The sequence below is a fragment of the Ursus americanus genome, chromosome X (genome assembly GCF_024610735.1).
Source record: "Ursus americanus isolate L20-20 chromosome X, mUrsAme1.1.p, whole genome shotgun sequence".
NCBI lineage: Eukaryota > Metazoa > Chordata > Mammalia > Carnivora > Ursidae > Ursus > Ursus americanus.
The window spans coordinates 45,602,193-45,619,785 of record NC_142164.1 but is presented as its reverse complement, the minus strand read 5'-3'; the positions used below and the strand labels follow the sequence as shown (position 1 = coordinate 45,619,785).

At 40.1% G+C, this 17,593-nt stretch overlaps 1 protein-coding gene across 2 annotated transcripts; it reads left to right on the top strand.

The window, feature by feature from the left end:
* The first annotated feature begins 1,659 nt into the window (after positions 1-1,659).
* On the top strand, positions 1,660-16,770 carry TNMD (tenomodulin). 2 transcript variants are annotated; one of them, XM_045805132.2, is made up of 7 exons: positions 1,675-1,865; positions 2,030-2,161; positions 10,784-10,924; positions 11,141-11,242; positions 14,156-14,309; positions 15,945-16,111; positions 16,407-16,770. In XM_045805132.2, the coding sequence occupies exons 1-7, from the start codon at positions 1,818-1,820 to the stop codon at positions 16,614-16,616; spliced, it is 954 nt and encodes a 317-aa protein (XP_045661088.1). In that variant the 5' UTR covers positions 1,675-1,817; the 3' UTR covers positions 16,617-16,770. The 2 variants fall into 2 exon arrangements, with proteins under 2 accessions (XP_045661089.1, XP_045661088.1); XM_045805133.2 differs by lacking the exon at positions 11,141-11,242 and having other exon boundaries at positions 1,660-1,865.
* Positions 16,771-17,593: the final 823 nt, after the last annotated feature.

Genomic DNA, 17,593 nt, shown 5'->3' with positions numbered 1-17,593 from the left:
TTCAGAGGCAAAATTTACTGGTTTTAATAATTGATTAGGCATGGGGATGAACAAGAAAGAAAAAACTAAGGATCATTTGGAGATTTCTATTCTAAAGACTAATCATCGTGTCATTTAATAAGGGAGATAATACAGAAAGAAAAGTATATTCGGAAGGAAAGATAACTAATTCAGTTTGAGACATATGATATTAGAGGTGCCTGCGAAATATCCAAGTGAAGAGATCCAACAGGTTAAATAGACACATGGGTCCAGAGCCCTTAGAGAGCACCCTGGATTTGAGACCTCTCAGAGAACTAAACTAAGCTTTAATGGTCAACATAAAGAAGAAAGAATGGCTTTGAAGAATGTAAAAATTTAGAATCCATAATATTTGGTGACTGATTAGATCAAGGGAATGTGAAGAACAGAGGGGAGTCAGAGACAAACCTCAGTTTCTGGTTTTGGAGTCTGAGTGGGTGATGGTTCCACCATTATGGGCTGAATTGTGCCTTTCGCCCTACCAAACTCATATTTTGAAGCCCTAATACCCATTATCTTAGAATGTAACTGTATTTGGAGATAGGGCTTTTAAAGAAGTAATTAAGGAAAAATAAGGTCATATGCATGGGCTCTAGTCCAATAAGACTGTTGTCCTCATAAGAAGAAATTAGGACATAAACATGCATAGAGAGAGAATGCCATGCGAACATGAAGAAGACCATCTACAAAGTAAGGAGAGAGATTTTAGGAGAAAGCAACTCTGCTGACACCTTGATCTTGGACTTCCAGCCTCCAGATCTGTGAGAATATAAATTTCTGTTGTTTATGCCACCAAATCTGTGGTACTTTGTTATGGTAGCTCTAGAAAACTAATATAACCACCAACCAAGACTAAGAATATGGAGGAGAGTAGGTTGGGAGAAGGGATTTCAAAAGAAGAAGAGTTTTATGTGGGACATGTTGAGTTTGAGGTTTCTGAGGTACATCCAGGTAGAGATATTCAAATGGCTTTGAAATTCAGGAGATAGAAAGGGGTTATAGATACAGATTTAGAAATCATTGATATGCAGCTGACACTTTAAACCATAGGAGTGGGTGAGATCATCTAAGAAGTGTATATAGAGTTAGAAGATCATCAATGGTAGAACCATAAGGAATACCAATGTTAAAGAACAGACTGAGGATAAGAATTCAGGAAAAGAAAATAATCAGAGAGCTAGGATGAAGAGATAGAGAGAAATTTATCATTAATCTTTTAATCCTGTTTTAATTTTATAATTAGTTGAGTACATACTGACCTCAGTCCTCAAAGAACTTTATCATAATGGAGGAGGCAGTACCTTATTCATTTCTGAATCTCCAACACCAAATACAGTTCCTGACATTTAATACCCCTGCAATAAATATTTGTTAAAACAAATGGAATTGAAATCAGGACTTCATTCCTTTTTTGTTTTGTTTGCTTATTTCTGGAGTGTGCAGCATGTGTTGCCACTGATATTTTAAGTTCATAGTGAAAAATCATTTCAATGTGTCCTAGGCTTGGTCCCTTTCCAAACCAACCCCCAGGACAATAGTTTTCATTATAACCTTCTGTCTTTGCTATTCTGGATGGAATTCTGTGCACAGAAGTTATATACATATATGGGTATATCTATGTAACAAATCGCAGCACAGGAGCCCCCTGGGCTCCCTCAGGCTCTGGTATGACATATTTGAGCCATATAAATTCAGCCTCTCCTCTGGCATCTGTTAGCTGACTCACTTGCAACTCCACCTCAGCAGTGGTCTCTCAGTCCTCTCAAAGCAGGAAAAGAGTACTGTGTACTGAGAGCATGGCAAAGAATCCTCCAGAGAACTGTGAGGACTGTCACATTCTAAATGTAAGTTGATTCATATTTTTCCCTTTTGAGCAGAAGCATGGTTTCACAGATTTATCGTATCGCAATGTGAACATTAGAAAGTGAAATCAAAGGTGATTTTGAATTATGGCTTGCTATTTTAAGAGTTATTGTGTATTGTTTTATTCTCTCTGTTCTTCGCTTAGGCAGAAGCTTTTAAATCCAAGAAGATATGTAAATCACTTAAGATTTGTGGATTGGTGCTTGGTATCCTGGCCCTAACACTAATTGTCCTGTTTTGGGGGGGCAAGCACTTCTGGCCGGAGACACCCAAAAAAGTGAGTAAATGCACATTAATATCTAATGCTTTTGTTTTGAGTTTGAATTTAATTAGTGCTTGACATGTGTATTACTCTGAAATGAAAATCATTAAGTTCCTTTTGCATATATTTTCTGGTGGTATGAAAAACTGAATCAAGATTTTGCTTTCTTTTATTTGCCTAATTATTTTGGTAAGGGAAAAATATATTTTCTGTATTTCAGTTAGTAATGTTAGGAGTAGAATTACCCACCTTTTTAATAATGCTTGGCTTTAAGAAGTTAAGACTCCTCCTAGAAGCAAAATTTTTACTGTAAGAAAAAATACTTTTCATCTTTCTTTCAATTATCTGGGCAGAAACTGATGGAAAAGTAATTATATCACCACATAAGAAGAAATCACCAGAAATGGCAGCAAAGGATTTTCAGGGATTATGTTTCTAACTTAATGCATCTGCTCTGAAGACAGGCAGCAAACTCCTTTTCAGAAGAAGCAAGTCTCATACCTGACTTCACAAGTATTTATGACTTTAAAAACAAAAACAAACAAACAAAACCTGGAGATTTCGGCTCCTCACCAGCCACAATTGTCACTGACCCGCTGAGATACTAATGCCACAGGGTAGAAACAAGGGACACCAAGTCATTAATCACAGGTATCTCAGAAAGCTTCTGTATTAGGATCATTTGGTATACCCAGCTGGCCACTGTAGTTGATATTAGTGTACCTTAATGTTATTGTTACTCCCAGACTCACACGCAATGGGCAAGTTTAGATGTGACCCAAAGAAAATCATAGTTCCTCTATGTTAACAATTTCCATTTAAGAGAGAAGTAATAAATGTACAGGCTACAAGGTGTGTAGATAGTTTTCTGTCTTTGCCACATTTTTCTTTCTGTATATGGATTGTTGTTACTTTTGCTATTAATTTGTTATCATGAGATGCTCATTTTTATTTGATAACAGATGTAGGAAGAGAAAGGCATATATCAAGGAGGGAGAATGAGAGACAAGAAGAAAATGGGTTGGCACGGACTACTGGGAGCCAAAGGAGTGATAGGAGTGGAGAGGAAAGAACACGGATTGATGAAAAAGGAGAGGCAGGGGGAGAAAATAGAAAATTAAATGGACAAGTGTCCGAAAGAAAACAGAAACATAAGGCATAGCTACCCTTGGATTCTTCACCTCTATTGCCACACCCACTTTCATTTAGTCCCAGAGGCTATCTTACCAAGTTTAAATAGGAAGGAGAATGAAAAGCAAAGCAGCCCATCTTGTTTGTTTACCTTTTTATTTATACCTTGTTCCAGAAAGGATTTCAGGCATCACCCAATGCCTATAGTTAGCCATTTTTCTCATTCTCTCTCTCTCTCCCTCCTTCTCTCTCTCTCATCTCTTGCACTGTGCCCTGCTTCTGAACTACTTTCTGTTCACATATCGTTCTAGAGAAGTCACCTATATTCAAGCTATCAAGGTGGGCAAAGAAATAGAGATCAGGAAGGAAACAGCAAATGAATATACGTGCCAAGATGCATTCCGATCCAATTCTGCTACCACTTAGCTAATTCCCTAGGTGATGTGCTGCTCCACAAATTGAATATTGGATCCTTTAGACAATTATAGGTGAGTTAGAGGACAATAAACCCTTTCTTTCTCCTCTGCCATAATATACTTAACTGAGTGTGGTAGGTAGCTAGCCCTTTTGACCACCGGTACAAGCCTGACTAAACATGGGACCAGATGGCCTTTCTTGTTTTATTGTAACTGTTGGTACTGCAAATGCTATTTTGAAAGAGTTTATGTGTTTTTCTAAACTTCCAATGTTATTTGCCTCAGTGCAACTACAAATGACTAAGTGGGACCTTGCTTTTATCTTGCAAGGTGCCAAACTCACCCTGCCAAATAGGGCCCATGGTTCCCTCTACTTCCATATTATATCATCTTTGCTTCTCACTTCAGTTCTCTTTTTAATGCATTATAAGGAACAATTCTGTGATTCCTCAAACCAAAAGTAAAATCTAGTCAATGCATGCACAGAAGAGGTGTGGTAAGCCACCAAATAAAGTTTATCAAGAATTAAATCTTTCATGAATTAATCCATCTTGGGATGTGCTTTTCAGCAAAGGGATCAGAAATGAACAAAATTATTGCAAAGTAATCTGGTAAAAGATGATAGGTGTCTCCTAGGTCAACTTTTTCCACCATGAACAAAGGTTATTTGCTCTCCATTTGAACTGGGGAGTTGCAATTTATTGTCTTTGATATTTAAGTCCTGGCCTTCACCACAAGACCAGACTGGGTCCGTTGCAAACTAAGGAACCAGCTGGAGATGTGAATGCTTTCCTCAGTCTACCACTACCTTCAATTCCCAAAGAGCCCAAGAGACCATCTATGTTTCCAATGGCTAAGACTGCCAATATGCCTGCCTTGGAGCTGACTTATGAATCCTGGGAAGAGAAAAGTAGTCAGATTAGTCTTGGAAGAAGATTTGCAAAGGAAAAGGATCCAGGCATCTTGCACAAATTAAAGACTCTACCCTTAAGAGTATGGCCTAGCAAGAAATAACAGCAGATTAAAATCCAGGGTCTTCTGGACTTTCCTTTACAAGCCTAAGGGACCTGTGGGGACCGTGGGGCCCTTGGTGGACAGAATTGTTGATGCTATTGTGCTTATGGATGGAGTGATTTGTTTGCTTTCCTGGGGCTTCCTCCAAGCTCTTAGTGTTTGCTCCTCTAGCCTCCATCATATCTCCTTTTTATTTTGTTTTTTGACATCTGTTTAAAATAAACAGTATTTACTTAATGTCTTACATCTGGTGTTGACAGTTCCATTCCAATAAGTCACTCCTCTCCTTCCATTACCTCCCACCTTGGTGTGTACAAAAGATCCAGATTCTTGATCCCAAAGTGGGAGTAAGCCATGCTTGATTCCTTCTCTTCACCTCAGGCATGAGTACACGTGCACATGCGCATGCGTGCGCACACACACACACACACACACACACACACACACACTCCAGAAACAGAAAGGCATCAAAATGAAGTGAAACAAAAGGAATTAACTCTGGAGTAGCTGCTGCACTCCCTTACAGGTTGCAGACCCCTAACCCACAATCACGTATAGGAGCCACTTGAGCTGAATGAAAGCCAGACCATCAAACTCTGTATTCAGCTTTCTCAACCAAGTAGAAAGGACCTATTCAGTCCCAGAGATTTTGAGAATGCATCACAATGAGGCTCCACTTTCAGGCAGTGACTGCTCAGGGATTTCTGAAGCTAGTTCCCTAGAGGAACATTCTTCCTCAAACCTCCCTGCATTACACATTTAACTTGAAACAATTAGAAGCCAACTCCCCAGCTAATTAATCCAACATGGAGGAAACAAGTCATAAAAACCCCAGCCTTTAAGCCAACAATTTATAGATGCAGCACAGACCTTATAACCTGTCCCCCCCCCCGATCCTTTGAAGAATGAGGCAGAAGGATGATAAATTAAATAAATGAAATTTTGCCCTTCCTGCCATATCCAGGAACTGCCTGGTGACTTTAGGGCTCTTTAGAAACCGTAAGCCCTAAGGCCCACACAGCAATCAACAGACTACTGGGAGTGTCCTCATAACTCCTACGATGAGAAGAGAAGTAGTACGGGTAGGTGGGCATCCTTCTACCCTCTCCCCGCAACCTCAACTGCAAATAATCATTATGACAGCCTCACCCAGGATTGCAAGCCCAATTATCATTGTAGGCTGAAAATCCTTTGCTTGGAAAAAACACTTCTTTGTTAAGTCTGGATCCAGCATTCCTGTGCCTGTTTCTCTAATGCTAGCATTGGCCAGAAACCCACTTTCTTCTTCTTCTACTCCTCTTCTAAGCACACAATTGCTACAACTCTTCCTGAATTCCCTGGGCTTTCCTACACAACAGTTTGGCGGGGAAAATGTGGATCTGGGGAAGCATTCATACCCTCAAGGAAAAAGTTGGAGTTGTAGCTGAAATCTCTTTAACAGAGGGACTGAGCTTCACCAGATGGTGCCACATCGGCATTTTCAAAAAGACTTCTCTTCATTTTATTTTCCTCCCAAACCATTGCAGGAGCAAAGTCCACCCTCATACAAACAGCAACTCTCACCTGGCCAGCTCTTGCTCTGAGCTATTAAGAGGCAGTACCAATTATGTGTACCAGGACTCTGGCTACTGTGGGCACAATATTGTTCAGTCCCTTTATTCTCCTAAAGCAGCATTTGCTGAGCAACTTACATGGCACCAGCAAGGAAAACCTGGGTCCTCAAAGGGAGCTGTCTTTTAGAGACTGAGAGTGGGATTGGGGCTGTATAAGGAAAGCAGCCCAGGTGATCAACAGGTAGTAACAGTCCGATCATCCACCTAACAGGTGTTAGCCCAAATCTGAGCAGAACAAATTTTGTCAACTACTCAGCATTGCATCTGGCAAGGCATGGGAGATAAAGATGGGAACTGAAACTCCAGAGAAACTTGGTGACTTGTCCAAGGTCACACAGCTTTCAAGTGGCAGAGTTGCAGCTAAGACTAAAACATGGTCTAAGGATTCTTTCTACTATTCTTACGTTGCATTTAAGAATAAGAGGTGGTGGGGACAGTGGCTATGGGAAAACATCTCAGCCAGCTTGAGCCTATAGATGAAAGAAATGGTTTTTTTCTTGTTGAAAAAGAGGAATGTCTGTGCTGCTTATGCCAATTTTTTTCAGGGCTGAGAACTGGTGATTGAAGATGCAGAAGTCCAACTTTGCATAAGAAACAATCTGTCTGCTCTGTGTTGGTAAAGAAATACCCAGAGGCCCTTTAATTCCCACAGGCTAGGTTGGTAATAAAATGGTACAATGCATTCCCTTCCCTTCCTTCCAGCCTAACACCTGCTAGCCAGCTATTCTGAGCATGTATTTCACCTTTGGAGAGTGTACCTCATAAACAGACAGTAAAGGATGAAGGTGGAGAGAAGAACAGTTAGATTAATCACAGGCTTCAAGAAGCAAACCTAAGCCAAATGTCCTCAAATCCCTTTTAGGAAAGGCTAAAGGTACTTGCCCCCAAAACAGATCCATCACACTGAGGTCTCAGGCAACATTACTTTTTATAAAAAGCTTTTTTTTTTCTAATCTCAGAGATTGCCACAAATTGAGGCAAGAAACGGAAAATTGTGAAAGGGGGATGTTAGGGCTCATTTGCTACCTAAGTGGAGGCTTTAACTGGATTGGGGAAAGAATTCCTGGGCGGGGAAGAGAAATGAGTTTGTTTTTGCTCCATGTTTTCTCAGTGTGGTCTTCTTACATTTCTCACTGCCTGAACTTAATCACATATCTATTTCATTTCATTTCTGAGTCATATTCTACTCCATAGGCTTCCCTGTGTTCTTGTCCTTACAGTTAAGGCCAGCCCTACATCTGAGTAGAATAGAAACCTATTTGAGTGGTGCTGGAAGGATGCCCTTGCCCCGAGAATATCTCTTACTCCTGGTGTCATTCTGCTTAAAATCTATCATTAGTACTTCTTTCCTTTGAGTTAAGTATTGCACTCATTTTTTAAAAGACAAATACCCATCACTATCATCTTTGTGTGAAATCATTTGTCAAATTGATTTCTTCTTTGACATAAAGGACCTGGCACACCATGCGATTCCTACATGTCTAGACAGAAGACAAAGGGATAGAAGGAGATGGGAAGAAGGAGAAGGACTAGGAGGGTACAAAGTGAACAGGATATGAAATGAGCTAGGTTCCCTAGAAACAGTAATGATTGACTTCCCCTATTTGCCGATTTGACAGAAGTGTACTCCTCAACACCCTCTGTCCTTGCTCTCTCCTTCTTGAAGTAAAGCTGAGTTGGGGGACAGTGTGAGATGACCTACTGAGAGCCCAGTCATACCTCTCTCAGGCCAGTCTTCCTGTCTCTGCTTTAGTTAGTACCTGGAAAGGACAAAAACATTTATTCCTTCATCTCCAGAAAGACCCCTAGCCCCTGAGCCAGTGAGCTTAGTAGAGAGAAAAGTATTACTGAGGCCAAAGTCATGAGCTCAGTCTTCATATGGGCCAGTGGAGCTTGCATAGCCATTACCCAGGCAATGTGCTCCACAGGGACCTGGGCGAGACAGTATGTCTGGATTTGCTTAAACCCATCCCCAAACAGTCCAAAGTGGGCCACCGGCATCATCTTCCTAGACAAGGACAGTCTGTTCCAAAAGGACACCTTTGATGGTAGAATTCCATCTGGGTGAATATATAGCTTTCCACCCCCACCCTTCATCCAGGATTCACAAGTAAATGAAGTCATTCTGAGCTCACTCCATTTAGCAACCTATCATTGTTTTTAAAAAAAAAGCCAATAAGCTGGCTAGTGAATACAATCAGACTAGACCCCTTCTCCCCCACCAAAACAAAAAACAAAACAAACAAAAAACCAAAAAAAAAAAACTCTTTGAAGAAATGTTGAAAGTAATCAAGATCTGCTGAGCTTGACAGTTTCCAATAGTTTTCATCTAGCAAGGTGTCCAAGTGAAGTGCATTGCCAACAGTGCAGGAAAACTCATTCCACAGAAGTACACTGAAATTCTAAATGTCACCGGTATGGTTCCATAGTCTTCTACCAATAATTGAAAATACAGCCTGTATTTTTTCTTTTGCCCAGGTAGGCAGCATTCCAACATCCCCTAGTCTCTAACCTCATTTTTCCATGCAATAATCCATCAGTTGTGCTACTGATGAAACAAACACCCCACCCCACCCCCAATGACTAGTAGTGTCCACATTTGTCTCAACAATGGAGAGTATTTCTGAAGAAATTCCCTCCTGTTGGGAGATCTGACAAGACCGTATCTGAAGTAGATGCCTCTGTCCTCTACTTAGCTCAGGCCGACTGAGAGTTCTATTTGTTGCTAGGTAGAAGTTTTTCAAGCTGGCTGCAGAGCTGGAATTGAGGACATATTTATAACTAGAAGCAAATAACAAGCCTAAAGGAATTTGTTTGCTACCTGTCACAAACCAGGCCAGATTTCCTGAGTTAACTCTGCGGTTGCCGGAAGGTTGTAAATACCATTTTCCTTCCCCTTCTAATGTATGTCTCTTAAAAGACCTTGCCAATGTTCGAAATGTCTCTTTATGAAGACGAGAATTTGTCATTGGTGGGAAAAACTTATGTTGAATACGTAATACTTAATTGAGTACACTCAATACTTAAGCACTGACCCTGTCCAAGGCACTGCAGGGCTACAAGGAGGTAAATGACATTGTCTCTTCCTGTTCAGAAGCTACATAGACTTTTCACACCTGAAATAACATTGTTTCTACAAACCCTTCCAACTTGTTTCTCTACTTGAGTTGGGGAAAATTTGACCAGGTTAAACTAATATTCAGTCACAGACACTGGCTGACATTAAAAAGCAACCCAACCCAGTACAAGCTCTAAAAGGCTGTCACTGGGAACCATATCATTAGAAGGCCACCTTGGCTTTATAGATGACTGGTTTTAGGGGGATTTTAGTTTACCAAATTTTTTTGCTAAGGAAAAATGAGTATGAAAATGCGTATGATAGCAGAAGGCATCCTAACAACAGAGATAAGACAGATTTCCACATGGCCCCATCAGGTCTGGCTTGTTTTGTGACAGGTAGTGAATTAATTTAGGTTTGTTGTTTGTTTCTAGCTACAAATGTGTCATCAGTTATAGGTAATGGGCTTACTCCTAAACTGGGACACTTGATAGGCCTGGTCCTCTTGGTCCTAAGAAGAAATTGTCACTTTTAGAGGGCCAGAGAGAGTCTGGGATTTGGCTGCCACCACTCAAGTATGACCTGATAAGAAGCTTTCCAAGGCACTATTCTTGGAAGATACCATATTACTTAGTGCAGGGCACTTGACACCGTTGTTGAATTCTATATACAGGAGAACTTGAAGCCAACTGATTTAAGTTTGGAAAACAGAACGCAGGAATAAACTGAGTGGGTTTGATTAGCCCATAAAGGAGAAAGTCAGGGGAAGGCAATAAATGTTTCCTGGAGTTGAAAGGGGAAAAGGAAGCAATTGAGTTCAGTGTAAGACTATCACCTAATATTGGCCAAGGAGAATCGTCTTCAGGTTCTAAAAAAGACAGACCCAAGACTATTGAGGTAATATTAAAGCCCTGGGTAGATAAGGAGATAAAGAGCAATACCTAAGCATTCTAAATGTGTTCAAATCTCTTTCTCAGCCCCAGTGAATTTCAAGGGGGGGGGGTGAGCACTTGGAAAGGAAGTGGTAACTTAAAGAAGCAGCATCAGTTTCATGTGATTTCTCTACTTGACATAAGGGGAAAATACTTTACAGGCTGGTTTGCAAAAATATCATTTGCTATTTAGTCAAGGCTGCCAAGAAAACTGTTGGAATTTTAGTGATTAGTTCAGCAACTTGGGTTGAATACAAAATGCTGGCTCTAAAGGATCCCCATATCAGCTCCAGTGCCAAAAAGCACCTCACTTTAATCTTGAGTCTCAGAGAAATCCCAATGGTAAGCTGTTGAGATGGCACCTCACCACAAAGGCTCCAGAAAGAGAATATGTCCCAGATATTACCCAGTTAAAGTGTCTTATGAAGGGACACACTGAGGATCTTAGAGCTTGTTTTCCTCTGTTATTCCAGACATATGACATGGAGCACACTTTCTACAGCAATGGAGAGAAGAAGAAGATTTACATGGAAATTGATCCTGTGACCAGAACTGAAATATTCAGAAGTGGAAATGGCACTGATGAAACATTGGAAGTACATGACTTTAAAAATGTAAGTTGGAATTTCCTCCTCCCAAGGGTTCCCACTTAAAATATTAGAACATTTTAGTCAAGTTAAAAATAACCTTTAGCCTCCACTTAATTTATAAGACAAAGCTTTCTTTTGAATTCAGATTTTGCCATACTGGGGCCTTAACAGATCAGGGAACTCATTAACTTTGGCTATTTCAGGAAGTTTTGTGTGTTTTTTTTTTTTGTCTGTCTATAGGGTTACACTGGCATCTACTTTGTAGGTCTTCAAAAATGCTTCATCAAAACTCAGATTAAAGTGATTCCTGAATTTTCTGAACCAGAGGAGGAAATAGATGAGGTATGTAAGAATATTAACAGTGGTAGGAAAAGCCATCATTTATTGGATGTCAGCTATGTGCCAGATATTGTACTAAATGCTTTACCCTCATTTGATTCTCATAATGACCCTATAGGTAGGTCCTATCATTATCCCCATTTTCCCATGAGGAAACTGGGTTCAGAACCAAAAAGTAACTTGCCCAAGGACACAATGAGGAGAAGATTGGGATCTTGAACTTGGGCCTTTCAAAAAACTATAGTTAATGCTGTTAGGTGCAACACTATATTTTTATACTTGAGTAGTCATTAACATTACGTACATTTGCTTCCAAACCAAAGATTTCTAGTAAAAAGGGGTAAGTCAGAGGAACAAAAACAATCCTGCTTAAAGTCTTAAAAAATAAAAGTCCCAATGCTACCTGAGATCCTTGACACTTTTATCATACTGTGGCATTCACTTATTTTAAAATTTTCAGTTCATTCACCTTACCATTGTATGCTGGGCTGCTAATGGAATAATCCACATTTAACCTCACCTGGAAAGGCAAAAGCAAAGAAGGTGAGAACTACAGTGTAATACAAATTCTCTGAAAACATATTGCCAGGCCATGGTAAGGTAACCTAAGATACTGGTGCAATCACTAACTGGCCCCCGAAACCCTTGTGGGAGATGGACGATTATGGCCCAAAACACAGCCATCACTAAAGCCCTTGAAGCTCTTAATGATTCCCCGATATTCTGTCTGTATGTTGCTATCAGTGAAGCAATAAGGGGAACCTTAGCTAAGGCCATATTGTGGCAGCATATTCTCACTGTAGCCAGGAAGAAACAAATATTTGTTTGGTTTGTTTGGTTTTGTCTTAGTGTTTAACTGGCAAATCTAAAATGAAATTATGGCAATGCCACAGTGGCCTCTATATATACATAAAGACTCCTTTCTTCTCTCTCTCCTCCATTCTTTTTCACTATTTTCCTATAGCTCTTCCCACTTTATTCTTGCCTACCCATTCATCTTTTGCTTTTGCTTTTCTTATTTTGGGGGTCGGGAGTAAAGTGGGATAAGGGAGCACTTTATCCTTTTCTTTTTTTTTTAAAGATTTTATTTATTTATTAGAGAGAGCGAGAGCGAGAGAGAAAGAAAGAGCGCACAAGCAGGGGGAACAGCAGGCAGAAGGAGTAGCAGGCTCCTCGCCCAGCACGGAGCCCGATGCGGGACTCGATCCCTGGGACTCTGGGATCATGACCTGAGCCAAAGGCAGACGCCCAACCATCTGAGCCACCCAGGTGCCCTATGATTTTCTTTGCCCAAGTCTCAGAGCTATCACCGGCTCTCCCAGACATGCCACTGGTCTTCTTATGGCCAGAAAAATTACAGACACTTGTTGCTAGAATTTCCAAGAAAAAGAAGAAGCTTTCCCAAAAATGATGCTGTGCTCTCAAGGCCTATGGTAGTGAAAAATTTTGGAGATTTTTAAAAAATAAGCATAAATTCAATGCATCTAAAGAACAGAACAACTTCCAGGATATTAGAAATTATTGTAAGAGGCAAGGGTAAGATGAAAAGAGAATCAATAGGATAAAAAGATACTATATGCTGCTTTTTACAGAAAATAATGTAAATATTTGAGTAGCGCCAGCCAGCAATGAAGCCCTGAACTAAAACAAGATTAATTTTTCTGAAAATGATAAAGGCAAAGGCCCATAATGTCTCTTTTGGGCCCTAGTTTATGCTTCAATTAATTTTGCCATATCTTTTAAATAACGTAAGTATTTGTCTCGTGACAGTGAGATTACTTTATCTTCAAGAAAATCCATATATCTATTCAGGCTACAGACTTTTTTTATGAAATAGGTTTGTGGTTCTAGATGACAAAACCCCTCTTATTCTGTACTTTTCACCACTGTATCTATGGTTTGCGCATGCTAAACATGCAGAGCAGTTATATAAATAGCCCTGAGTTTGCTAACAAAGCTAGTCAGCATACCAACCTCATTTTTTCTACAGTCCCTTTCAATGCATCCCAAGGTCTTAACAGACTCAAGGGCAAGGGAGCTAAGACTTTTAAATGACTAGGGGGAAAATTGTACAAAGCCAGATTTCAAAAAACAAACAAAAACCCTGAAATCATAAAGCTAGAAAGAAACCAAAAAGAAAAGTAAAAGCCTTATTAGGAGTAGAGAGAAATGTCAAGACCCAAAAGACAAGTGAGTAAGAAGTAGGTATACAAGATAACTACTTCCAGTACAAGAAACCGAAGAGAAGGCAATGTTCTTGATAATATAAGAAAAAAATACTGTGAGACAAACTGTAAACATCTAGAATGAAAGGAGTAAAATAGTGGTAAGGCCAGTGAAGTCACAAGCTGGAGACTTGACTTTAAGACAGAAAGACATCTTTTGTACTACAACTAGCCACCATTAACAGGCAAATCTTGTCAAACTCAAATATTAGGTTTGGTTGCTATTTAATTGATCTCACCAGCTTGGATTATAGGAGTCTTTTCAGCTTGAGATCAAATCCTGTTTGCAATCTTAGTTGCAAGCCTAAAACATGGCAGGCACTCACAACATCCATTTAAAAGAGCGAAAACAAATATAAATCACTCAAGGTTCCAGAAGCCCAATTAAAACATACATGGCCCAGTGGGAGGCCCAGAAAATGATGGATAGCCTTCCTAGCTGTGAGTGAAATGGTAGCAGAGAAAACTCCTGTTACAGAAAGCAGCCTTACTGTTAGATCGCAGAGAGGGATCAGTTGTTAACTATCCCAAGGACACCTACTGCATGCACATAACAGAGCTAGTTGACTGGCAGCCCTGGGATTGGAATTGTTATTCAGACTCAAAATAGAGTGTTTTCCAGGATCCCATAATGTCTCACTCATTTTATTAATTTCTCTGCCTATCCCTACCTTGAACTTACTTCTCTCAGAATGAAGAAATTACCACAACTTTTTTCGAACAGTCTGTGATTTGGGTCCCAGCAGAAAAACCAATTGAAAACCGAGACTTTCTGAAAAATTCCAAAATTCTGGAAATTTGTGACAATGTCACCATGTATTGGATCAATCCCACTCTAATAGCAGGTATGCCTTCTTCTCCTCCTCTTTCTCCTCCTCTTTCTAAAGTCAATAACTGGTTAATATTCTCATCATTTAGAGACTACATTTCTAAGAAAACAAATGATCAGCTTATATCTTGTTAGATGAAACTGTATATGCTGACTGCCAAGGGAGGAAGGAATTTTTCACAGCCAAGTTATATATCAGATAAATTAATGCTGACAAGCCTTTTAAATATCCCAGCAAAGGTAATGCCACCCTAATGTGACTAGTGATAGCAAAAACTAATCTTTCTTTGCACATCTATATTCATTGCAGTCAGGATACTAAGCTATTCCTCAAACCACTATGTACCCAACCCAAAAACAGAGGAGAGAAAGCCAAAACAGTGTACTGTTGTCTCAAGAATGATTCTGTGTGTCAATTGGTGGCATTCCCCCCTGAGAAGACAGGACAATCACGATAATACAAATTTCTTTGTGGCTGTTTTAGGAATCACTATAAAAGTAATTGAGAGCTACAGCTCTTGAGTAGAAGAGTCCAGCTGTCAACTTCCAGTCAGTTCATAAGGAAAGCAAAGGTCTCTGGATGTCTTATTTTGTCCAGCTAACAGACAGTCTTGCCTCCCTCATTCTAGACAGCATAGATTACTATATGACTCAAGAGAGGCCACTCTAACCAATGCAGGCATCTACTGGTACTCTTTGGCAGCTTAAAAAAAAACAGGTGACAAAATACAATGTGATATTCTGGACTGGATGCTAGAACTTCTGCTTCAGGTTCTTCTTCTAAAAGACATTAGTGGAAATAATGATGAAATCTGAATAAAGTCTATAGTTTACTTAATAGTATTATAATACCAATAGTATTGTACCAATGTTAATTTCTTAGTTTTCATAATTGTACCATGACTATTTGAGATGCTAATATTAGGGGAAACTACATAAAGAGTATATAGGAACTCTGCACTACCTTTGCAAGTCTTCTGTAAATGTAAGATTATTTCTAAATAGAAAGTTGGTTTTTTTAAAATTTAAGACAGGAAAGAGAGGGGGAAAGGGAGGAAGACAGAGGGCACCGAAACAAATCCAGCAACCAAAAAATATTTACTGAGGGCCTATCATAGGTAAAATCATTGTGGGAGACACCTAAGTCTCCTGTCCTCATTTTTTAAAAAAGATTTTATTTATTTATTTAAGAGAGAGAGAGAGACTGAACATGTGAGCAGGGGGAGGCAGAGAGAGAGAGAATCCCAAGTAGACTCCACACCCAGCATGGAGTCCCACACAAGACTTGATCCCAAGATCATGAGATCATGATCCCAGCCAGAACAAAGAGTCCGAGGCCCAGCCAACTGAGTCACCCAGCCACTCCCCCACCCCACTGTCCCCATTTTTAAAATTAGGATGCTAGTAAGGCAAAGCAGTAAGTGTTTGATACTAAATGAGCAAAGAGTAGGTCTTTGTACATTGGAATAGTCAGATTTGTTTTGGGAAAGCTCTTTAAAATTGTAGCTGTAGGAGGGGTTCATGCTTGCCTAAATGATGGCAGTGAGAAGACACAATGAAAATCTGTATTCCCAACACCATAACCCCAAGCACTTCTTTCAGGAACCATTTGCAAAGCAGGTGAATCACAACTTTGTGTTTGTTACCTTAGTTTCAGAGTTACAAGACTTTGAGGAGGATGGTGAAGATCTCCACTTTCCTACCAATGAAAAAAAAGGCATTGAACAAAACGAGCAGTGGGTGGTCCCTCAAGTGAAGGTGGAAAAGACCCGCCATGCCAGACAAGCAAGTGAGGAAGAACTTCCAATAAATGACTATGTAAGTTACAGTCATGTTACTCTTGTTAGAGGGATAGCAAAGAGCCCTCAAAAACCTCACTACCCCTTAGATCAAAGTCATTAAAAGGAGAATGATCATTGTTTTAACAAAAAATATTTAAGAAACTTGGAATCCCTAGGAGGCTCATTCATAATCAATCTTGATCAATCTTGATTAGACTAAGGAATTTAACTTCTTACCAGTCCCCAACTCCTGTAGTCTTGTAGTCCTTCCCTGCTTGGTGGGCCTCTTCTTGGTGAACTTCCCCTCCAACCCCGGTTTATTCTTCTTTCAGACTGAAAATGGAATAGAATTTGACCCCATGCTGGATGAGAGAGGTTATTGTTGTATTTACTGCCGTCGAGGCAACCGCTACTGCCGCCGCGTCTGTGAACCTTTGCTAGGTTACTACCCGTATCCATACTGCTACCAAGGAGGGCGGGTAATCTGTCGTGTCATCATGCCTTGCAACTGGTGGGTGGCCCGCATGCTGGGGAGGGTCTAATGGCAAGTTTGAGCTCAAGTGCTTAAACTTCTGGCAGCCAACATATAATAAATGCATGCTATTCAATGAATTTCTGCCTATGAGGCATTTGGCTCCTAGTAGCCAGCACTCCAGAATTACTTGTAGGTAATTCTTCTCTTCATGTTCTAATAAACTTCTACATCATCACCAATGGCCTGATTGCTGCTGAACACACTGGGTAAGTGTTTGCTAAGAATGTTTCCTGCGACTGAAATGGAGCAGATCTGTCTAACACGGATGACAATGATGGAAACTTGCATTCTATCAGGTTTGGGGAATGGGAAAGAGCAAAGCATAAAGATTCTCAAATACCAGAGTTTACTATGCTGTATTGAGAAAGAAGAAATGAGGGACTGATGATATAATGTCCCCATAAATGATGCATAAAAACTTGTCCTTTTGTGTGTAGCCCCAATGTTTAATTATCTGAGAGACATATTGTGGTCTTGCTCAAGCATCTGTTAAGCTGCTGGACAGGCAGTGAGTCACAGCAGGCCAGCACTAATATATTCCAAGTGCTCAGACTCAGCAAAGGAGAAAGCTAACCTAGCAAAAAGGGTCCCAGGCTCTCCTCCTGTAAACAAGAACTGAACTTTGGACAAATTCAATACTTTATAACCTTCAGGCCTGGCTTCTCTTCAGATCAGTGTCTGGTTACATAACTTTCCAAGGCAATTGTCTGGAAAGGGAGATCCATAAATATCATTCACAAAAACAGGCATCATAGGAAATCTCCAAGCTGAGGAATCATATGGGATTTTTTTCCCATCTGAAACCACAAGGAACTAGCAGTATGCCATTTTCTTAAAGGAAGGGTAAGGCCTAGTTTCCGATCCTCCAGTACTTTGCTTGGGAAAGAGAAAAGGGGCAAAGAAGAGAGTAATAGCAGTGGTCAGAGGGTAATGTTAACCTTGATGACCCAGCCAGTTCTAGTTTCAAAATTTCTGTCTACCAAT

Coding starts and splice junctions, on each gene's coding strand:
- TNMD (XM_045805132.2), top strand. CDS start 1,818: ATGGCAAAGAATCCTCCAGAGAACTGTGAGGACTGTCACATTCTAAAT. Junction 1,866..2,029: donor AGGACTGTCACATTCTAAAT/GTAAGTTGATTC, acceptor TTCTTCGCTTAG/GCAGAAGCTTTTAAATCCAA. Junction 11,243..14,155: donor CAGAGGAGGAAATAGATGAG/GTATGTAAGAAT, acceptor TACTTCTCTCAG/AATGAAGAAATTACCACAAC.